At 37.3% G+C, this 17,272-nt stretch overlaps 1 protein-coding gene across 3 annotated transcripts in view; it reads left to right on the top strand.

Moving 5' to 3' along the window:
• The window catches only part of LOC126161978 (thialysine N-epsilon-acetyltransferase-like), a 46,836-nt gene extending 31,531 nt beyond the window's left edge, over positions 1 to 15,305 (top strand). For all 3 annotated transcript variants that reach the window (XM_049918174.1, XM_049918172.1, XM_049918173.1), the window contains 3 exons: positions 4,665 to 4,787; positions 5,787 to 5,953; positions 14,722 to 15,305. In XM_049918174.1, the coding sequence (XP_049774131.1) occupies positions 4,665 to 4,787; positions 5,787 to 5,953; positions 14,722 to 14,910 (479 nt within the window). In that variant the 3' untranslated portion in view covers positions 14,911 to 15,305. The remainder of the gene's footprint in view (positions 1 to 4,664; positions 4,788 to 5,786; positions 5,954 to 14,721) is intronic.
• The last annotated feature ends 1,967 nt before the right edge of the window (positions 15,306 to 17,272 follow it).

Below are 17,272 nucleotides of genomic sequence, written 5' to 3'. Positions count from 1 at the left end.
AATTTGCTGGAGGGGGGAAAAAAGTGGCTTTTAAACTCTTGTTTCGTGAAAATTATGCCTGGTGCATACATGTGTTAATCACTATTTGAAAGACCATTTTTCTTTCTACAAAATTTGAAATTTCCACACTTGCTTTTGCTCAAATGTCTTACAATTATCCAGTAACTCTCTCAAGCAGATCATTATTTTGGGGTATCATAAAACATAGGAATTTTTAAGTATTTATGAGTCATAATGAAATTCAAATCTTGCTTAGGTCCATGGTGGATATTGAAACTACCAGTTAGTAAAGAAAGTTGATATCCTTATTGTAAGGTGCTAAATCCAATAACAAGTCAAGTTCAGTCATGGGTTACAGATTAATTTCAAGTTCCCTAATGGGTCCTTAATAGCTGTTGCCAAACTTTGTATAAGTTTCTTCGGTAAGTTCCCAAGGCATTTGGATACTTAGCAGAGACTCCCAGGCTATGTTTGGGTCTTTCTATATTTCCAAAGCTATCAGTTTTTATAATGACTGCATCTGAGAAAAGTACTGCTGAACCAGTGATGTTTTAGAAGTCATACGTATATTCGTGATATGTTGATCGGGGATCAAACATGAACTTTTTTGAACTGAACTGTCCATTGATACGTCTCAAAAGCCTTTTGGGATGCATAAAATTTATTAGTGATATAAATTACAGGTTTTATTGACAAGCTAGTAGATAGTAAAGTCACAAAAGAAAAGCTTCCTAAACAATTTACATAAAGAGAACGAGGTACTTATACATGGGAGAAATTTTGTCAAAGCAAAATTTATTGATCACTTGGAGTTTGCTTGGAGTAAAAATAATGGCTCAAATGGCATAAAACTTACAGAATGTGTACACTGCAAAATGTTCAACCGTCTTCCCCAGTTTTGCAGCTATGCCACAATTTTTCTTTGAAATAGAGCAGTTCAAACTTGGCCAAAAGTTTTGAAATGTCACTGCAACATTTTTGTCATCCCTTCACTTAAAAGGTTGCCATAAATAATTTTTAAAATATGTGGTCTAAAAATTTAGATACCTCTGCTGCTCACATAGTAAACCAGCATAGAAGATTTAAACAAAATTTGAGATGGTTGAATGGAGACCCCTATACTGCTTGACATGGAATCACCTCCTTTTGAATGAGGAAAGCTCCTCAAGTTTACAGTTAGTTTTTTTAGCAGGTGTTTTGTTTCTCCGCCCAATTTGTAATGTTATTCATTATTGGTGTTCTACCTTTAATTTAGAGACATTCACTTAACATGATGTAACAAGTCAGTCACATTGACCTCTGTTAAATTTTTCAGCAGTGAGAATTCTCTTACTTACGTGTAAGTGAGGTGACAAAACTTGGCTTGCTTTAGGCTTGCTTTAAACTCTCAATTTATTTAAGAGCATGTTCTTAAAGAATATTAGTCCAAATATAAATGGATGAAACAAAGCCAAAGAGAGGTGGTTATGTTTCTGTGTATTAAAACAATGAATTCTATAAAGTTTGAGGGCTGTGGAAAGCAGCGCAGCAGTAAACATCTGTTGGTAGGTGCAGTGGCTGCACAGTTAGTCGGTGTCAACCCTCTGTTGTCAGCCACTGTACTACAAGAGGCCTTCAATGGTCAGAGAATAAAGAGTGTCATGATGAGATCCAAGGACTAACAAAATAATTTTTTATGAAAAAATTTGTGCACACGTTCTGAGTAGTAATTAACTTGTTCTGAAATCTACACGTTAGCAAAGGAACTTGAGAGACTGTGTAAACTCTATAATGTCCACAGTGTTATGACTTTCATGAGAGATTAATCTTACAGCACTAAACTGCCAGTGATCCAAGTGAGGACAACACTGCTCAATTCAGCCACCTCATATTCCTCCTAACTTAAGAGAAAACTGTTAACTTTTGAGGCAGGAAGGTGGAACATGTCCTCCTCTGGCTATGAATGTAACCAAATCACCAAAATGAAAGTAAAAACCAGTATTTGTGAAGAAGAAAATAGTATTTTCTGCCTGCAGTGCACTAAATGTGTAGCATTCATTTGTATTTATATTTGCACTTGTCATTTCATCAGTTAAGTTAGTATAAGCAAGCACATCTATTTTGTAGTTAAGATGAAACTCTGTTACATCAGCACATAAAACGGCAGGTCTCCAGGTAACAGTTTCATTGTTAAGGAACAGAGTTTTGTCTACCATTACTTAAAAAATCATTTGCAAGCAGGTTTAACATAATCTGACCCAAATTAAAAAATAACTTCTCTGTCCTCTTCAAAAATCAAAAATGGCAACATAAAAGCAACACAGTTTGAATATGTGTGAAGAAATCACAAAAAACATCTTACCATATGGGACAAAAATAAGACACACATTATTCCAGCAGATGGTTTATGTTATGTAGTAACAAATTACTTGACCACAATATTATTGCATAGGGGAGTTAGGGCACTTTGGTCAACTTATCTTGGGTTAATGTGTAATCAGGGTTGATAGTATAAGCACAACAAATTGGAAAGCCCAGCAATGCATTTTTATTATTCATCATTGTAACTTCACCACATGTTTCCAATAACTGCCAAGTCCAATAATATCATGGTTGAGCATTACTAACTATGGGAGCACAAAAATATTTTGTAGAATAGTGTATTATGGTGCTCGCAAATTGTAGCGAGTATGCTGGATACCACTGTATGACACTAGATTTGATACTTCAGAAAAAATGCTAATTAAGGCAATTTTTGTGAGTAGCATATTATTTCCGTCTGTTGTATGATGTTAATTACAAATTCACCTCTTGTGAACATTGTAGTTACCTGTCATGAAAGGTATATAAAAAAAAGCTTAGCAGTTCTCCTGTGTTAACATAATATCTCCTGGTACTAGAGTCAAACAGTTTTGACTAAAATTTAGGGAGCATGCAGGGCACTGGAGTACAAGAATACATGAGACAGTGGTTGGGGGGGGGGGGGGGGGCAGGAGTCGTAGTTTTGTGTAAAGAGCAAAATATTTACAAAAGACAGCTGCTCGTCATCTTCAGGTGCTCACTGACAGAAGTTGACAAGTAGCTGTCCCATGAAAATATTGTGCAGCTTACACTAGAGTATCTGATGCAATGCCTGTGAACCATTCAAGCAGTCATTACATTGATAAAGCACCAAACGGCACAATTCCAGATTTGTCTGTCCATAGACACAAAATTGCTTTATCCATTTAGAAAATCACAGCTAGCTTTCAGATAAAAGAAGTTCATTATAACTGAAATAATTGAGAGACCTGGAAGTCAAATACTACTGAATCTATCAATTTACACCAAAAAATGTTAAAACTACTTGAAAAATTCACTATTTCCTTACTTTTGAGAGAGGTTTCTTTTTCCATTGTGTCCCATAATTCCTAGAGAGGGAAAAGCTTCATAAATCAGCATGGACTTAGAAAGTATCAATCATACAAAATGCAACTCTTTCTTGTCTGTTACAATATCATTCACATCATGGATATATAGGCCAATGAGTAAATTGTATATTTTTAGATTCCAGAAAGTGTAAAACGCTGTACCACACTGCAGACAGTCAACGTAGATCCATGTATGGGAAATAGATTCTCAAATATGTGACTGGCATGAAGACTTTTTCAGTAATACAAACAGTATGTTGTTTCTGATGGCGAGTTTTCATCAACGACAAAGGTAATCACAGGAGCACTCCATTGCAATGTGATAGAACCACTTCTATTCTCCATGTACATAAATGATCTGTCGTATAAGGTGGTCGTCAATCTGAGACTGTTCACTGACGAAGCTGCTGTGTAGGGAAAAGTCTTGTCATTGAGTGATTGTAGGGGATGCAGGATGACTTTGACAGAATTTATATTTTGTGCAATCAATGGCAACTTGCTTGAAATGTATATCAATGTAAGGAAATGCAATTAGATAGGAGGAATATTACTGGAATGTGTGAATACAGTGTTAATGATATGTTGCCTGACTGTCATTAATTATCAAGATGGAAAATTGCAGAATGACTTGAAATCAAGTGAGCACGTTAGGTCAGCTGTAAGAAAGACAAATAGTTGAGTACGGTTGGATTGGAAGAGTTCTGAGAAAATGCAGCTCACCTATAAAGCAGAATTACATACAGATTACTTATGCGACTCATTCTTGAGTACTGCTGTAGTGGATGCTTACCAAGTCAGAGTAAAGGGAAGCATTGAAGCAAATCAGAAGTGTGCTGCTGATGTTGTTACTGGTTAGTTTAGTCACATGAGAATTTACAGAAATGAACTCAGATTCAAAACCTTGGCAGAAAGATGACTGTCTTTGTTTGGAAACACTTGTGAAGAAGCTTACAGAGACAGTATTTGCAACAGGCTGCAGAATGATTCTAAGCTGCATCTAATGTTCATCTTGTGTAAGAACTGTAACAACAAAATAATGGGATCAGGCCTTTTATAGACACATACAGGTTATCATTTTACACTCGTTCCATTTGCGAATAGAACAGGAAAGGGGACGATGAGCCTTAGAACAAAGTATTTTCTGCCATACTCAGTACAGGTAGAGTATGTATGTAGATGTATATTTCCACAATGAAACTTGTGGTCTTTTTTAAATGAGCTATACTTGGAACCAATTACAAGATCTTGGTAACGATCTTCTTTTTAAATGTTTAGCACTTGAAGAAGACGGATTTGATTCCAGACACCCGTTCTTCCACTGTTATGTGGCAGAAGTTGCTGCAGGACCAGAAGAAGATGCTGTTGTTCCAGACAAAGAAGAAAAGAGAGGAGCTTTTGGTTGGTATTATAATACTGCCGATTTTTAAAAGACCTAATAGTTCATTTTTGTATGCTAATAATTTTGGAGATTTATCATTATTATAACAAAACAACTCAAAGTCTGGGTTGAAATATCAACAATATTACGGAAAGGATAGACCGTTACGAGAGGATAGATTGTTATGCGTGATACAGATGATACATTGAGTTGCAGACAGGCACAACAAAAGTACTGTTACAACTGAGCTTTCAGCCAAAGCGTTTTTCGGATAGGGGACACACACATTCACACAAGCAAGCACACCTCCTTCACACATGACCGCTGTCTCTGGCCAGACGTAGCGGTCACACATGCATGAGGTATGCTTGCTTCTGTGAATGTGAATGTTTCCTTTCAGGAAAAGGCTTAGCTAAATGTGTAACTCTTTTTGTTGTGTCTGTCTGCAATGCAACATGTCATCTTACTACAATCAATGAGAAAAGAATCTCTACAACATAAAAGTTGTTACTTGTATAAAGTACATCAAGAAAAGTTAAATGTTCCCTTCTTTGAAATTAAGTTGTTTGATGTATGAATGAAAATGAAAAATAACTTTTTAAATGGCCTTTCTTACTATCACATATTGGCTTTTTAAGGAGGGAACAATTGTTCTGCCACTTTTAGAAGTTTTCATTATAAACACAACAGCAGACATTTATCACCAAATGAAATCCAATTTTTGAACAAAAAATAAACAACCAAATAAAAACACAGTTGTTGTATTAACTAGATAAAAAGGAAGTCACAGTTACATACCTTTGTATTTATCACATGTAGAGCAGTTGAGAAGTATCTGGAAGCATTATGATTAGGCACTATTTGTAATTTAAAAAAATGTGGCAATGCTTTTAAGGTGATTATGACTGGAATTAGGAAACACTAATGAGAAAAACAATAAAAATGGAGTTAATTATAAATACTCTAGTAACTCTTTCATCTTAGTGTTTGCTAACATATCCTACATTTTATGCTTTAAGGATTAGAAGATGCTGTAACCAAAACTCGCCAACTGATCGCATATGCAATATACTTTTATGGATACTCTACTTGGAATGGTAAATCAATGTTCCTAGAAGATCTCTATGTAACACCAGATTATAGGAGTGTTGGGCTTGGTTCTGCACTTTTTGATAAAGTGGTTACGGTGAGTAGCTTTTAATGTACTCAGAATATAATATTTTATTTATAACATACATTGTGTTGAGATGAACATTTTTTTCATTTAATTTTTGTCATGGGTTCATTTCCTTGCGTGGAACACAAATCTTCTCGACATAGATTTAAAGATCTCTCAATGTTTTCTTTCCATTGTTTAAGTTCTTCACCTAGTTGTTCTTTGGCTTCTCGAAAACTTTTATTAAATAAATTTTCTTCAGAACTTTCAGTCATAGGGAGCTCTAGAGAAGAGGTTCTGTTAGTTTTGTGAGATCACCTATAGAGATTTCTCACTCCGCAGTGGGACTGCATATGGTGACATTGATTTTGCCCCCCCCCCCCCCCTCCACACACACACACAGTATTTTGTCTGAGGTGACTACACTTCAGAAGTAATAGTGCACAGTGAAGGGATCTAACGCTGTGATTTTCTTAACTGTCTGTATTTTCATTTAATGGACACCTTTGTTTGAGGAGAGAGCAGACGGATTGAAAGAGTACATTGGGGGTGCCTACAAAGAGAGGAGGAACTGTCTGATAGCTTGATAGAAGATGAAATGTCAGGAGGCAGAAGGGTTACATAACTTTCTAGCAGAATTTCTAAAATCATTGTAGGACTGGTAACTGAAAAAGACTCTGGAGATATGCCATCAAGTTTTCAGAGAAAAATCATCTGCTCTATCCCACAGATAGCTAAGGCAGACAAAAGTGAGAACTACTGCACACTCAGCTTGACAGCTCATGTATTCAAGTTGTTGACCTGAATGGTATACGGAAGAAGTGATAAGAAAACTGAAGCTCTCTTAGACAATGATAAGTTGGGCTGTAGGAAATATAAAAGCAGCAAAGAGGCAGTTCTGATGATACACTTGATAATAGAAGTAAGACTTAAGAAAATTCAAGAGCTTTTTATGGGATCTGTCAACCTACCAAATGTGTTCAATAACTTAAAATGGTGCAAGGTCTTTGAAATTCTCAGAAACGTTGGTATGTGCAGCAAAGAAAGACAGGTAATATACTACATGTACAAGAATCAAGAGGGACTCATGACCTTGAAAGGCCAAGAGTGAAGTGTTCAGATAATTAGGCCATAAGATGATGATTGTCTCTCTTCTCTAGTCGTCATTCTGTATATCGAAGAACAATGAAGGAAATTAAAAAAAATCAAGAAGTGGCATTAAAATCCAGTAATAAGATTTGCAGATGAAATTGCTGTTGTATAGAAAAATGGAAAAGTGCTACATGATCTATTTCATATAACATTGAAAATAATCAATTTTTGACAATTGTTGACATCTGTGCCATATGAACTCATGGGAGGCTGACCTGTTAAAATTCCTGGAATCTCTAAATACATTCTCCCTTTTAAATTTCGCATGATCCTATTCCAAATCCCATGCTACTTTCGTAGACATTGATCTCCTCCTCACTGAAGGTCAGCTACACACTTCTGTTCACTTTAAACCTACTAACAAACAACAGTATTTACATTTTGACAGTTACCATCCTTTCCATATCAAACGTTACCTCCCATACAGCTTGGCATTTGAGCCAAGCATATTTGTTTGGCTGCAGACTGTTTACAGCAATACACCACCATTCTCACCTCAGCCTTCTCTGGGTGTAATTACCCCATCAACCTAGTTCAAAAGCAGTTTTCCTGGGCTATCACATCCAAAAAACAACTTCAGAATACACTATTTGTCATTAATTATTATCCTGGTGTTGAATGTATTAATCAGCTACTTTGGCAAAGCTATGACTTATTAAAATCATGCTCTGAAAAGACATCCATTCTGTCCGACGTTTTGTCCACCACCCTTGGAATAGTATTTTGTCACCCTCCCAATCTCCGCAATTTCCTTTTCAGACTGTGTGCTGCTCCTGCACCCATCTCCCTACTCTGTGGCTCCTATCCCTGTGACCATCCCTGCTGCCAGACTTGCCCTTTGTACCTTCCTGTCAGTACCTATACCAGGTCTGTAACTGGTAAAATATATACTATCAAAGGGAGAGCCATCTGTGAAATGACACGCGCCATATATCAGCTGTTATGTAAACAGTGTTCGGCCTTTTACATCGGCATGACTACCACCAAGTTACCAGTTAGGATAAATGGGCCAGGGAGGTGGTGTATCCGGGAACACAAAGTATACTGTACCACATGACAGTTGTGACCTTGGTGCCTGTTTCACCACACGTGCCATCTGACTTCTTCCCCAGATGCCAGTTTCTCCGAACTCCACAGGTGGGAACTAGTGCTACAATATGTCCTTGGTTCTCACCACCCACATGGCCTTAATTTAGGTTAATTTCATGTGTCACAGCATTTTTTCGCAGTAACTACACCCTTTTAGCTTTCAGCATCTTTCATTTTTTGACCTGTCTATTTTTTGCCTTCCCCCTCCCACCTCAAATACATACAATTCACTTAGCTTTTCACTCTCATTAATTCATGCATGATGTTTTAGCAGTAATCTGTCTTGCATATTACCCTGTCTTCCACCTTTAAGTTCTCAGGCTTTCAAATCTCATCTGGTGCAGCCCCAACAATGTCTTTTATTCTAATACCATCCAATAAAGTCTCCCCTGACGCAAAATTCTGGGTTACTGTGGAACTCTACTCCTTTTCCTAAATCTCTCCAGTCCTTTTCCTTCAGCCCTTCTGCCAGAAGAAATAGCCACTGTCTCCAAAAGCTTGCATATGCAAAACCTTTTTTTATGTGTTTCTTCTTCTGCTGGTGCTTAGTGAGTACATTTTTTATCTATCCATTTACAGTATATAATCTATTTAATGGAATTGTGCAGAATATGGATTGAGAGTGATGCACAGAAAGACAAAGGCATTATGGAGCAATAGAAGTGAGATAAGTGAGAAAATTGAAGAGCATGCCATGGTAAAGGAATTCTGCCAGCTTGGAAGTAAAATAACACAAGATGGACAAAGCAAGGAGGATATAAGTAGCAGACTATTGCTCATGTATGCCCATGTGCGCGCGCGCACACACACACACACACACACACACACACAAACGGAGAGGGGGGGGGGAGAAAAGAGAGAGGGGGGCAGGGCGGGGGGGGGGGGGGTAATTCCTCACTAAAAGAAGTGTACTAGTGTCAAACATGGGTCTTAATTTGACAAAGATACTTCTGATTATGAATTAGTGCAGTACAGTGTAGAATTGAATTGAATTATGGACTGTGGGAGAACTGGAAATGAAGAGAATCAAAATGATTGACAAGATGTGAAACAAAGAGGTCCTCCATAGACTCTGTGAGAAAAGTAATATGTAAAAAACACTAACTAGAAGAAGCAATAGTGTGATACGATATGTAGGGAGACATGAGTGATAAAGGTATAAAAATTGTAGGGACAGGCAGATATTAGAATACGTAGAACAAATAATTGAAGATTGTAGGTGTTACTCTGAGAATATTGGCAAAAGAGAGATCATGGTGAGCCACATTGAACCAATTGGAAGACTGGTTACTAAATTAATTTAAAAAAAAACCTTCCTTAACAAATTACTCATATGTATAAAAAAAGTTTGAACTTTTAATTATTTTCTTTAATCAATGACGATTCAGCAGAGAAATTGATTAATTTAAATAATTTGTTTCATTCATTAATCTATTTTCTTAAATTATCCTTAAACATATCTTACCAAAGCCTCTCAACATAAATAAAAGAGAACCTGATGCCTGCATATTACTAATTATCCCATGATCATAATTGATTATCCTGTATGCATTTTGATGAGGTCTTGTCAGTTTTAAATAGTTGGCCTTATTTCACTTTTTATTTATGTCTTGAAAACTACAGTTTCCAACATAACAGTTATCAGATTCTCAGCTATTCCAATCGGTATTCTGTTGCTCTTACATTTGCCTCTCATGACACTTTTAGTCTTCTTTAATACCACTTTTGCTGAATAGATCTTATTAAGTTTCTAAAACCGGAGTTTTTTTTCCAGATGATGCTATTAGTCATACTTTTCCTCTTGAATTGGCTTAAGAAGAATCTTCTACTCTATAACTGTAGGTATTTCTCTCACCTTGTCATAAGCATCTATTTTTTGGGGGGAAAATTTGGTAATGGAAGACTAGGTGTCCATTTCAGCCAGCCTTAACAAATGGAAATAATTGCTATGCAGTCATTCTAACATGTCCTGGCTACCTTCTTTTATTAAACTTTTCTGTAACTCTACATTATAATATATTCCTGTTTCACGTTTTCCCCACCAATTTTCCTTTTCTCATTAATGGCAGTTATTTGTTTTTATGTAAATGAAAAGGGTAGATCATAGATGATTACTTTTTTGACTTTTTTTTTCTTTACTGTTTTAGCCAGTTTTAATTCATTTAGCAATCAAACACAAAAAGTACTTCTTTTTTCTATAACTTCATTGCTGCTACTACAGTAAAGGTAAATCACAATAATATAAATGTTTGCATGTCATCAACAATGCACTCAGTGGAAAAAAAGGCTCAGTGTCAAAATGTTAGCTTCCCACTACTGTTGCAGTTGTAAATATGACACATTGCTAACTCTTCCATATAGCTAACTTGCTCTGTGTGGACTTGCATGTATCAGACAATTGCCAGTCACCCTAGTGGCTCATATACTCATATTAGGAAACAGCTAGGCAGATTAAAACTGGGTACTGGTCCAGAACTTTCTTTTGGAAGCATTGCTCTTACACCTGAGCTACCTAGGGCAACTCAAATCCTGCGCTCATAGTTTCTGTTCTGCTGGTACTTATCTCCTCCTTTCCAAACTGGAACCAGTCCGCTAGACTTTGGCTAAACTATTTCTCCACAATATCCTTTCTTCCAGGCCTACTTGTCTTGCTAAGTTGGAAATAAAGAACAAGGTACTGGCTGGGAGTACTAGATGACCTGATGCCCAACGAGGAAGGTTTCAGTCAGTGTGGCCCTATTTTCATCCACAAAAAGAATAATAGAAATGTGAGTGTTGGAAGACAGTCAAAAGTGTGTGTAAGAGCATCTCCATGGGGAATGAAAATAGCCACAGCAGTCACACACAGAGTGTCAGAAGTTGGCATAACGTTTTAAGTCTGTTGAAAGAGTACCACCTCATGTGCATTATTACTTTTAGGACTGTATATACACTGATGGAAAAAAAATTCACAACACCAAAAAAATAAGTAATGTAGAGTAATGAAATTTCAGGAATACATTTGTCTAGGTAACATATTTAAGAGATTTACATTTCAAACTCAAAGGTTAATGTAAATGTGAGATAAGCCATTGCAAATGTGAAATACTGGTACATTAATAACCAGTCTAACCACCAGAATGTTGAGTGCAAGCATGCAAATTTCCATGCATTGTGTTGTACAGGTTCTGGATGTCAGTTTGTGGGATGGAGTTCCATGCCTGTTGCACTTGGTTGGTCACTGCAGAGATGGGTAACGCTGTTTGTGGATGACACTGGAGCTATAGTCTGATGATGTCCCATATGTGCTTGATTGGAGATAGATCTGGTGATTGAGCCGAGGCAACATGTTGACACTCTGTAAAGGATGTTGGGTTACAACAACAGTACGTGGGCAAGTTTTGTCCTCTTGGAAAATACCCCTGGAATGCTGTTCATGAACTGCAGCACAACATGGATCGATTCATCAAGCTGACATACAAATTTGCAGTCAGGGTGCATGGGATAACTACAAGAGTGCTCCTGCTGTCATACGAAATAGCACCCCAGACCTTCCAGCCCGTTAATCATGCAACTTTCACCAGAAAATACAACAGACCTCCACACTGCCCTTCAATAAGCTCTCACTTGATACCAGTGAAGTCACAAATGGCAGTGGTTTGGAGTCAGTGGAATACACGCTACATGGCATCTCGCTCCGAGCTGTCCTTGAAGTAACCGATTTGTAACAGTTTGTTGTATGGGCCAACTGTTATTCACATTGCTGCTGCAGATGCATTGATGCACCAGAGCCGTACACCAAACACAATGATTTTCCCTCTTGGTAGATCGCCAGCTGGAGTCTGGTCGTTTTTGTGGCCATACATTCTCATGACCATTGCTGCCAGCAATCATGTACAGTGGCTACATTCCTGCCAAGTTTTTTTGCAGTATTGCAGAAGGAACATCCGGCGTCTTGTAGCCCTATTACATAACCTCGTTGAAACTTAGTGAGGTGTTGATTTGGCATGTTTGTCACCTTAAAGGCATTCTTGAATAACATCAACTCACCTCGTTCAGTCTCAAAGGTAACTAACGCTCACTATCGTTACAGCGTGTGTTTAAAGCAAACTTGATTTACATCTTTATAGTGATGCTACTAGCACCCCTCTTATGCGGCTGCCATGAAATTTGAATAGACATAATTGTTCAGATATAGAAATATTTCTGCCAACTTCCATTTATGTTGCACAACTCCTCCTTGGTGTTGCAATTTTCCCTCACTGTCAGTGTACGCAAGTGTATTAGTATTCTGTTTGGCAATGTGACAAGTCTTTTCTTTCATTTTATTGGTTTTCTGTTCTCTAATAAATTATTCTCTCTCTTTCTCCTATCGTCCTCCATTCACCATGCGTGTGTAGTTAATATGAATGCTCGTGTGTTTTTGTGTATTAACTTATCCACTACTTGCTATGTAAAAAATTGCCTGTCTTCTTTTGGTTTAGTATATTGCTTATTTGATCAAATACACAAAAGTTCATTAATGAGATGTGTATGAAAGCAAAGCTAATACAAAATTGTTGTATAAAATTGTGTAATGTGAGAGGTAAGGTGTAAAGGGGAAATTAAAGGGAAGCAAAATTGTTTCCTTATAGCCTGGCCACTTGTGGATGGTGTATCTACAGTGACAAGAATTCCCATGCCCAGTACGCTGAATATTCCACAGAGGCCTTCACAGACAGGCACTATCCCCCAGACCTATTCCGCAAACAAATTTCATGCACCGTATCCTCATACACCCCTAATACTCCCAAGAACCAGCTGGAATAGGGCAATGGGACACCATCATCATCATCATCATCATCATCATCATCATCATCATCATCATCCCAGACTGTAGCGACCGAGCCAAGTCCTTCACCAGGGCTTTGACTACCTATCGTAAGTCCCAAAAATAAGGGACATCCACCCACCACTTCTAAAGTGGTATTCCATTGCTTACCCAGTAACATTCTTTTCCATAGGGGTGAAGCCACCCACCTCTCCTAAAGTGGTATTCCATTGCTTATACAGCTACATCCTTTTCCATAGGGGTGAAGACACACGACCTGCCCGACCCACCCACCCTGCACATACTACTCTAGTCGTGTCACAGACTTATCCTATCAGGAGCAGGGTCACCTGTGAAAGCATCCATGTCGTATACTAGCTCCATTGCAATTTCTGCACAGCTGTTGCACCACAAAATAATATATTTGGATTAGCTGTGTGAAAAGTAAGACATCTTCCCTGGTAATGCAAAAAACCATAGAAAGGCAGAGTACTGAGCAGTGCGCTAGTAGTCTGAGGCAATGAACCATTGGGCATCAACGCAACAAAATGACATCATAGGGAGAGAGGTGCCGTCATTGTGGTGACCACATAGTATCAAGCAAGAAGACCTATCAGAGCTCAAGAGTGCTCATTCAGGAAGCTGACAAATTGGAAGATGCTAGCCAGCATCTCTGAAGAGTGAAACTGGGCAGTATTACAGCTGTGGCTAGGTTTCTTCAGGAAATGACTGAGCAACATGAGCAGAACAAATGAAGTCATTTGCCAGCCAATGGCGACACCCAGCTACTGTGACCTGTTGCTTTTTTGGGGTGAGGGTGCCGCTATTGAAAAGGTACTGGCCAGCAGACTCTGATAAATATTCCCAATATCAGACCCTCATTTACAGGTGTTCTCAGTCGCCGACATCCAGCTATGAGGAGCTTCTTTTCTCCTTGTATCCACCTCACCCAGCACACTCCTCACCCATCTACATGTTGAACTGCAATCCACATTTTTTTTTATTTTTTTTTTTTTTTTGCTCAGCTGGCACAATGCGTGTGTGTGTGTGTGTGTGTGTGTGTGTGTGAGAGTGAGAGAGAGAGTGAGAGAGAGAGAGAGAGAGAGAGAGAGAGAGAGAGAGAGAGCAGGGGAGGGGGAGGGGGTGGTGCAGGCAGGTGTGCAAACTGTAGCTCATTAAGAGATTCAGCTGAAAGCTATAGGTATTTTCATTCTTTTTGTGTGTCTGTTGACATTTAATGCTTCGACAGTGTGGTGGGTTGCCTACTTTTCTAAATTATTTATTACTTAGGATGTTTAGCAAACATGGGACTGGCCACTGGAAGAAAGAAGAAATTTTTAAAGAGCCAGTCAGTGAAAGTATAAATGCTTTGTCATTTTGAAGAGCAAACTTTTTACAGTGTTGTGCAACACTTGTTTTCTAGGTCACCAGAAATTTTTTTTTGTTTCACATCAGTGTAAAGCAAACAAATAAGAGAAGGTGACAGCTCCATAAAACAGTTTCAGACAATTCAAAGGCATCAACCTGTGTGATTATATACAGTTTTTGCTCAGGCCCTTGAAGTATGTCTTTCTGCTTTTACTTTTGCCCACATTCACCAACTACCATTTTATAATTTTCAGCTTGTGTGTAAAGTTACTGTTGCTATCATATTTCTTAGCATCTTTTTTTTTTTTTTTTTTTTTATTTCCCATAACAATAATCACCACATCAAATTTAATTTTGTTGGAAGTGTTAATATTCTTATAAATTTTGATGTACATTTCAGAAAGCATGTGAAACAGGATGCAGCCGAATGGATTTCGTTGTTCTTAATTGGAATCCAGCACAAGATTTTTACAAACGAAAAGGTGCAGTTGACCTTACTTCTGAACAAGGTTGGCACTATTTCCGGCTCAACAAAGATTCAATGGAAAAATTAGCTTATAAGAAGGATAAGGGAGAAACAGAGGACTAACTTTTTGTGTGGCAGTATGCTGCGTTTTTCCTATACAGTTCGCACTAGCTGATAAATCAGCTTTATTTTTTGTATATTTCTTTTAAGAACATTTGCAGTGACTCGCTATAACTAGAGGCAAATTGTTTTACAAGTTTTATGCTTGTAGCCTTATCAGTCATTGCAAATAGAAATCTGTGTAAGTCAGAATTTTAGATAAACTGTGATTGTAATGATTCTAGTGAGTAGATGATAAAATATTATAATTCATCATGCGTGAGAACTGCCACTTATGAAGTGTACCAGTGTTGAGACTTGTGTGTTTTTGATACTGCTCTTATTTGTTTTGCTGTGATACTTTACATATTAGCTGTTCTAAGAAAATATCTTATAACTACAACATGTGATATGTGTGCATAAATTGGAGGTTCAAGAAATGGGAAATACTAAAGATGTTTTGTTATTTTATCACTTGTATATTACTATTCATGTATACAAATAGTGAAATAAAGCAAATTCTTTTAAATAGGAAAAATTGGAACAAATTAAGTTACATGTTTAATATGCTGAAGGCATTGCCCTCACAGTTCCCTCTCTTGTTTTGTGCCAAAATCTGATGTTACTGAAGAAGCAGTTTAGAGAGCATTGTGCAGTCTTTGTTTTAAGCAAAGTACATACATAAAATTTTTTATGAAGTAACTGAACATATCAGGAAACTAATGTCTTTATGATACAGTATTTGCTCGATGTCCAGAAAACTTATGGAGGCCTGATCACTACAATATTTCATTCTTCCCAGATGTAAAAACCAGAACTGCTTTCTTTGCCATTAATGGGTTTATGTAGAGGAGAGATTAAAATTTAACAAATAAGATTACCTGGAATAAAGAATTTTTATTCTTTAAACATGATTATCAAACTGACACTTCTAAAAATGTTTTGTTACAAACAGGTGAGAAAATATGCTCAAATGGTTCAGAAAAGAAAACATAACAGTACATTGAAGAAGTGTACAGAGGATATTTAGTGAAATTAAAATTAATCTCATATTGCCATCTGAAGTAAGCAAGACCATTGCTTTAAAAAGTAAAAGTTTGTAAGGGGGTAGAGAATATCTCAAAATAAATTTGTCACTATAACATGTAACATTCTTAGTCATTTCTGTAATGCATCATTAATTTAGGCGGTTTTCCCAGAGATTAAGATATGTCAATCACTACTGCCCAGTGCCACTTGTTGCATCATTTTCTAAAATTTTTGGGAAGGCAATGTACTCCAGGGTTGTTACCAACCTTTTTAGTAAAGGGATACTTACCCAGTCACAGACAGGATCCCAAATGGGCCACTCCACTGCAACAGCTATTTATAAATTTACTGAGCATATAATACAATCTTTAAATGATAAATTATACTGAATGGGATCTCCAAGTTATTGAAGGGATTTTATTGCTGTCAATCAAAATATTCATATATAGAAATCAAGTTTTTTACAGAATATGTAGTTCAGAATATACCTTATTTTAGTCCTTATTTATTAAACAGAATGCAGAAATTTACGTTATGCTGTTAGAATAATACAAAAGGGTAGTGGTGGTGGGGGGAGGGAACTACAATGGGAGTCCCACAGGGTTTAATCACTGGCACACTACTATTCTCATCCTTTGTTAATGTTTTACAATTTTATTTGAATCAGGAGGCTTAATTAAATGTGTTTGCAAATGATACAAACATTGTTGTGAAGCTGAACGAAGTAGCATCAACAGACAAAACAGTGAAATGATGTTTTTGTGAAAGTTGCTGTTTTTGCACAAAATGGTCCATCTTTAGAATTCGAGAATACACAACTCATCCAGTTTTGTACTGTCAACAATATCTCGTCCCCTATTAACCTAGTGCACCACTAAGAAATAACAATCAAGGAGGATCATTCGGAGATCTTAGGTGTGAATACTGATTAAAACTTAAACTGGAAAAACAAAAAGATAGCAGATTTGCTAAAACATGTAGGTTCAGCTACTTTGCATATGTCGTAGAGGACAATATGCTAGGATAACTCCTCAGTCAGGCAAAAAGTATTCAATGTGCAAAACAAAGTAATTAGAATTGTGCATGTGGAGTTCATATATACACATTTTGCAGGCCAGCTCTTTAAATAGCTAGGAATAACAACCACAGCACCTCAATAGATTTATTCACTTGTCAGGTCCCCAGAGGATTTAACTGACAAAATGACATAGCTATTCATAATGTAAAGGTTCAGCCAGTATTTCTTACGCGGACGCCGCGCAGTACCGCAGACATGAAAGGGAAAGTGTCACACAGTACAAATAGCCTGAGCTAGTAAACACGTCGAGGATACGAACAGCGCGTCTCACGGACCTTG

This window comes from Schistocerca cancellata, chromosome 2, assembly GCF_023864275.1.
Source record: "Schistocerca cancellata isolate TAMUIC-IGC-003103 chromosome 2, iqSchCanc2.1, whole genome shotgun sequence".
Lineage (NCBI taxonomy): Eukaryota > Metazoa > Arthropoda > Insecta > Orthoptera > Acrididae > Schistocerca > Schistocerca cancellata.
This window is presented reverse-complemented; position numbering and strand designations above follow the sequence as displayed.